This window comes from Protomyctophum parallelum, assembly GCF_964188405.1.
Source record: "Protomyctophum parallelum genome assembly, chromosome: 20".
In the NCBI taxonomy this organism is placed as follows: Eukaryota; Metazoa; Chordata; class Actinopteri; order Myctophiformes; family Myctophidae; genus Protomyctophum; species Protomyctophum parallelum.
Window position 1 is genome coordinate 43,395,750 of NC_139718.1, and position 6,000 is coordinate 43,401,749.

General features: G+C 44.8%; 1 protein-coding gene across 1 annotated transcript in view; it reads left to right on the forward strand.

The window, feature by feature from the left end:
- clic4 (chloride intracellular channel 4) overlaps window positions 1-5,718 on the forward strand; it is a 53,537-nt gene extending 47,819 nt beyond the window's left edge. The window contains exons 5-6 of the mRNA XM_083791545.1: window positions 3,062-3,243; window positions 5,487-5,718. Of these exons, the coding sequence (XP_083647671.1) occupies window positions 3,062-3,243; window positions 5,487-5,651 (347 nt within the window). The 3' untranslated portion in view covers window positions 5,652-5,718. The remainder of the gene's footprint in view (window positions 1-3,061; window positions 3,244-5,486) is intronic.
- The last annotated feature ends 282 nt before the right edge of the window (window positions 5,719-6,000 follow it).

The window sequence follows — 6,000 nt, forward strand, 5'->3', positions numbered from 1 at the left end:
TTCTCTACACAATGCTACGAGGAGCAGTTCTCTACACAATGCTACAAGGAACAGTTCTCTACACAATGCTACAAGGAGCAGTTCTCTACACAATGCTACAAGGAGCAGTTCTTTACACAATGCTACAAGGAGCAGTTCTCTACACAATGCTACAAGGAGCAGTTCTCTACACAATGCTACAAGGAGCAGTTCTCTACACAATGCTACAAGGAGCAGTTCTCTACACAATGCTACAAGGAGCAGTTCTCTACACAATGCTACGAGGAGCAGTTCTCTACACAATGCTACAAGGAGCAGTTCTCTACACAATGCTACGAGGAGCAGTTCCCTACACAATGCTACGAGGAGCAGTTCTCTACACAATGCTACAAGGAGCGGTTCTCTACACAATGCTACAAGGAGCAGTTCTCTACACAATGCTACGAGGAGCAGTTCTCTACACAATGCTACGAGGAGCAGTTCTCTACACAATGCTACAAGGAGCAGTTCTCTACACAATGCTACAAGGAGCAGTTCTCTACACAATGCTACAAGGAGCAGTTCTCTACACAAAGCTACAAGGAGCAGTTCTCTACACAATGCTACGAGGAGCAGTTCTCTACACAATGCTACAAGGAGCAGTTCTCTACACAATGCTACGAGGAGCAGTTCTCTACACAATGCTACGAGGAGCAGTTCTCTACACAATGCTACGAGGAGCAGTTCTCTACACAATGCTACAAGGAGCAGTTCTCTACACAATGCTACAAGGAGCAGTTCTCTACACAATGCTACAAGGAGCAGTTCTCTACACAATGCTACAAGGAGCAGTTCTCTACACAATGCTACGAGGAGCAGTTCTTTACACAATGCTACGAGGAGCAGTTCTTTACACAATGCTACGAGGAGCAGTTCTCTACACAATGCTACAAGGAGCAGTTCTCTACACAATGCTACGAGGAGCAGTTCTCTACACAATGCTACAAGAGCAGTTCTCTACACAATGCTACAAGGAGCAGTTCTCTACACAATGCTACAAGGAGCAGTTCTCTACACGATGCTACGAGGAGCAGTTCTCTACACAATGCTACAAGGAGCAGTTCTCTACACGATGCTACGAGGAGCAGTTCTCTACACAATGCTACGAGGAGCAGTTCTCTACACAATGCTACAAGGAGCAGTTCTCTACACAATGCTACAAGGAGCAGTTCTCTACACAATGCTACAAGGAGCAGTTCTCTACACAATACTACGAGGAGCAGTTCTCTACACAATGCTACGAGGAGCAGTTCTCTACACAATGCTACGAGGAGCAGTTCTCTACACAATGCTACGAGGAGCAGTTCCCTACACAATGCTACAAGGAGCAGTTCTTTACACAATGCTACGAGGAGCAGTTCCCTACACAATGCTACGAGGAGCAGTTCCCTACACAATGCTACGAGGAGCAGTTCCCTACACAATGCTACGAGGAGCAGTTCCCTACACAATGCTACGAGGAGCAGTTCTCTACACAATGCTACGAGGAGCAGTTCTCTACACAATGCTACGAGGAGCAGTTCCCTACACAATGCTACAAGGAGCAGTTCTTTACACAATGCTACGAGGAGCAGTTCTCTACACAATGCTACAAGGAGCAGTTCTCTACACAATGCTACAAGGAGCAGTTCTCTACACAATGCTACAAGGAGCAGTTCTCTACACAATGCTATGAGGAGCAGTTCTCTACACAATGCTACAAGGAGCAGTTCTCTACACAATGCTACAAGGAGCAGTTCTCTACACAATGCTACGAGGAGCAGTTCTCTACACAATGCTACAAGGAGCAGTTCTCTACACAATGCTATGAGGAGCAGTTCTCTACACAATGCTATGAGGAGCAGTTCTCTACACAATGCTACAAGGAGCAGTTCTCTACACAATGCTATGAGGAGCAGTTCTCTACACAATGCTACGAGGAGCAGTTCTCTACACAATACTACGAGGAGCAGTTCTCTACACAATGCTACAAGGAGCAGTTCTCTACACAATGCTACAAGGAGCAGTTCTCTACACAATGCTACAAGGAGCAGTTCTCTACACAATGCTACAAGGAGCAGTTCTCTACACAATGCTACAAGGAGCAGTTCTCTACACAATGCTACGAGGAGCAGTTCTCTACACAATGCTACAAGGAGCAGTTCTCTACACAATGCTACAAGGAGCAGTTCTCTACACAATGCTACAAGGAGCAGTTCTCTACACAATGCTACAAGGAGCAGTTCTCTACACAATGCTACAAGGAGCAGTTCTCTACACAATACTACGAGGAGCAGTTCTCTACACAATGCTACGAGGAGCAGTTCTCTACACAATGCTATGAGGAGCAGTTCTCTACACAATGCTATGAGGAGCAGTTCTCTACACAATGCTATGAGGAGCAGTTCTCTACACAATGCTATGAGGAGCAGTTCTCTACACAATGCTACGAGGAGCAGTTCTCTACACAATGCTATGAGGAGCAGTTCTCTACACAATACTACGAGGAGCAGTTCTCTACACAATGCTACGAGGAGCAGTTCTCTACACAATGCTATGAGGAGCAGTTCTCTACACAATGCTATGAGGAGCAGTTCTCTACACAATGCTACGAGGAGCAGTTCTCTACACAATGCTACGAGGAGCAGTTCTCTACACAATGCTACGAGTAGCAGTTCTCTACACAATACTACAAGGAGCAGTTCTGCAGGGTCCGATCGACCCATTCCCAACGGGCAGACTTTCTGACAAACACAAAGGCACTGTCTAAATGAAGCTCACAAAAAAGAGCTTAACAAAATGAAAATTAAGGCCTTTGTTGAGGGGTATATCCAGCTTTTAGTGTACTGTATGTTCACAAACTTTGTCCTACACAAACATTAAATTCCCATCGACAATGAATGGAGAACTTTACGTCAGTGCCTGAGCAAATGGGCATGGTGTCAATCTTCCACCATGATGATAAGAGCGCCCCTCACTTCACACGGGTGTTATTTTCAACATTTTGTGTGTGTGTGTGTGTGTGTGTGTGTGTGTGTGTGTGTGTGTGCGCGCTCCTGCGTAGCTCTGGAACGTGGGCTCCTGAAGACGCTACAGAAGCTGGACGAGTACCTGCGCTCGCCGCTGCCCGACGAGATCGACCACAACAGCATGGACGACGTCAAGGTGTCCAGCCGCAAGTTCCTGGACGGCGACGACATGACCCTGGCCGACTGCAACCTGCTGCCCAAGCTGCACATAGTCAAGGTCAGTGTTTGAGCAACCTGGTCAAGGTCAGTGTTTGATCAACCTGGTCAAGGTCAGTGTTTGATCAACCTGGTCAAGGTCAGTGTTTGATCAACCTGGTCAAGGTCAGTGTTTGATCAACCTGGTCAAGGTCAGTGTTTGATCAACCTGGTCAAGGTCAGTGTTTGATCAACCTGGTCAAGGTCAGTGTTTGATCAACCTGGTCAAGGTCAGTGTTTGATCTACCTGGTCAAGGTCAGTGTTTGATCAACCTGCTGCACAGTGTTGATTTCGGCAACAGAGTTTTCAAGTTTTCATAGATTTTGGAATGGAACTTAACCCATTCTGACCTGTGATCAGATTCCAAAAATGTCTATTACATCCTGACGGTTTCATTATTAACCCATTCTGACCTGAGATCAGTTTAAAGAAATGTCTTTGATTTTTCAAAAATAGCAGACCTACAAGCTCGTAGCGCGCCACTCGGTGGCACGCTATGAGCTTGTAGATCTGCTATTTTTCAATAGCTTAAAGCATAACATGATGCTAACACCCAAATGGGTTCCCGTTCAGAATGGGTTAATTTAGTTTTAGTCAACTAAATCTACAGTTGATTTAGTTGACTAAAATAATGATATTAAAAAAAATTGGCGGGCCTTGATGTCATCGTATTGGCTGATTTTAACACTTGCTGAAAATAGCAGATCTACAAGCTCACGACGCGTCGCAGCGTGAGCTTGTAGATCTGCTATTTTCAGCATGCGACCAAGTGTAAAATGTCTTGTCTTTTATTTACAGTATGCTGGATCTCTTGTCCACTAGTCCCTTCCTAACATGTTTAGTCTAGTTTTTATTTGTTGACGGAATTGTCAATATATTTAGTCTTAGTTTTAGTCATCATACTGTAGCTTAGTTTTCATTTAGTTTCCACCCGTGAGAAAAGGTAGTCGACGAACATGTTTTTGTCATAGTATTAGTCGACGAAATCAACACTGTACTATTTTCATCGCCTTATCCCTAAACTTATTTTTACTATTTTGAAAAACATTTTTGATATAGCCGATCTACAAGCTGTAGATGTAGATGTTAGTTGAACAATTTTAATGTTTTTCAAAATGGTGTAAAAAAAGTAGTTTGGGGTTAAGGGGTTTAGCACTTACAAAAATAGGGCCCTTAGTTGTTCGTTTTATCAAAACAAAAGTTTATATTCGACTGGTAGTCTACTATCTAGTCTACTACTACCTGTCTAATCGGTCAGATCAGTCTGATTGCATGACATAAAAAAATGATAGGATCATTCCATTTGCGCTGTGAGGGGTGCATAAACATTTACTTGCTTGGTTTCTCGGAATGAATCATGATATATCTTGTTGTTTTCAAACTATTAATTGATATAACAATTAGTCCAATCTCGGCGAAGGTTCAGCCCCACATTGACTTCTATCATAAAATGTAAAAAAGTATTTCAAAACGCTTAAAACACGTGGAGAAAAAAAAAAAGTGCTATGCTGGCCGCCTGGTAAGACATTTGGTGAAAATCACATACCCGCTTGTAGACAGCTGCGTAAAAAAACCAAACAAGAAATGATCACATAGTGCTATTTGTCAGGTGAAAGAATCACTGGTTTCTTTATTTTAGTAAACGAACGCTCTTCTCAACCGGCCGGTCTCAATCATAACATGACGTTACATAACATTGGGTGTCTCTAAAGATTTCTGTCACCTGCTTTCTGTTACCCGTTTCCTGGTCATGTGACCCGAGTAACCAATACATGACAGCAGCGTGTGTGGCAGCCAATCAGGACCAGGTCCTCAGTATGACTTATGTATGTATGACTAGGTCTTCTAACATTTCATGAGCTTTCACTAGTCAGGTTTCACCTGACAACAAATCGAAGCCTGTGAACTGTTGTTGCAGTTATTGTACTTAACCCATTCTGACCGGGCACCCATTTTGGTGTCAGCATCTTGTTATGCTTTAGCTATTTAAAAATAGCAGATCTACAAGCTCATATCGCGCCACCGAGTGGCGCGATACGAGCTTGTAGGTCTGCTATTTTTGAAAAATCGAAGAGCGACTGACATTTTTAGAATCTGATCTCGGGTCAGAATGGGTTCATCAGACCAGTGTGTGTCCGGCGGAAACCTCGTATGAATCTGATCTCAGGTCAGAATGGGTAAAAAGTGTTTTTATCAGAGCATACGACCTGGCGGGTGGCATCAGTCTCTCAACACCGCTAACCCCGCGTTTCCCCCCCCGACAGGTGGTGACCAAGAAGTACAGAGGCTTCGACATCCCCAAGGAGATGACGGCGGTGTGGAAGTACCTGAGCAACGCCTACACCCGCGAGGAGTTCACCAACACCTGCCCCAGCGACAAGGAGATCGAGTTCGCCTACGGCGACGTGGCCAAGAGGCTGATCAAATGAGCTCCTCCTACCTTAACCCATTCTGACCCGAGATCAGATTCATACGAGGTTTCCCACTGGACACACACTGGTCTGATTAACCCATTCTGACCTGAGATCAGATTTTTAAAAAAAAGTCAGTCGTTCTTCGATTTTTCAAAAATAGCAGACCCACAAGCTCGTAGCGCGCCACTCGGTGGCGCGCTACGAGCTTGTAGGTCTGCTATTTTTCAATAGCTAAAACATGACGTGACGCTGACGCCAAAATGGGTTCCCGTTCAGAATGGGTTAACTCGTGCCACGCTCCTCCGTCTCAACCCACCCACCCACCCGCCACCCCTCCCCCCCACCCCTTCCTAGATGCCCCCGT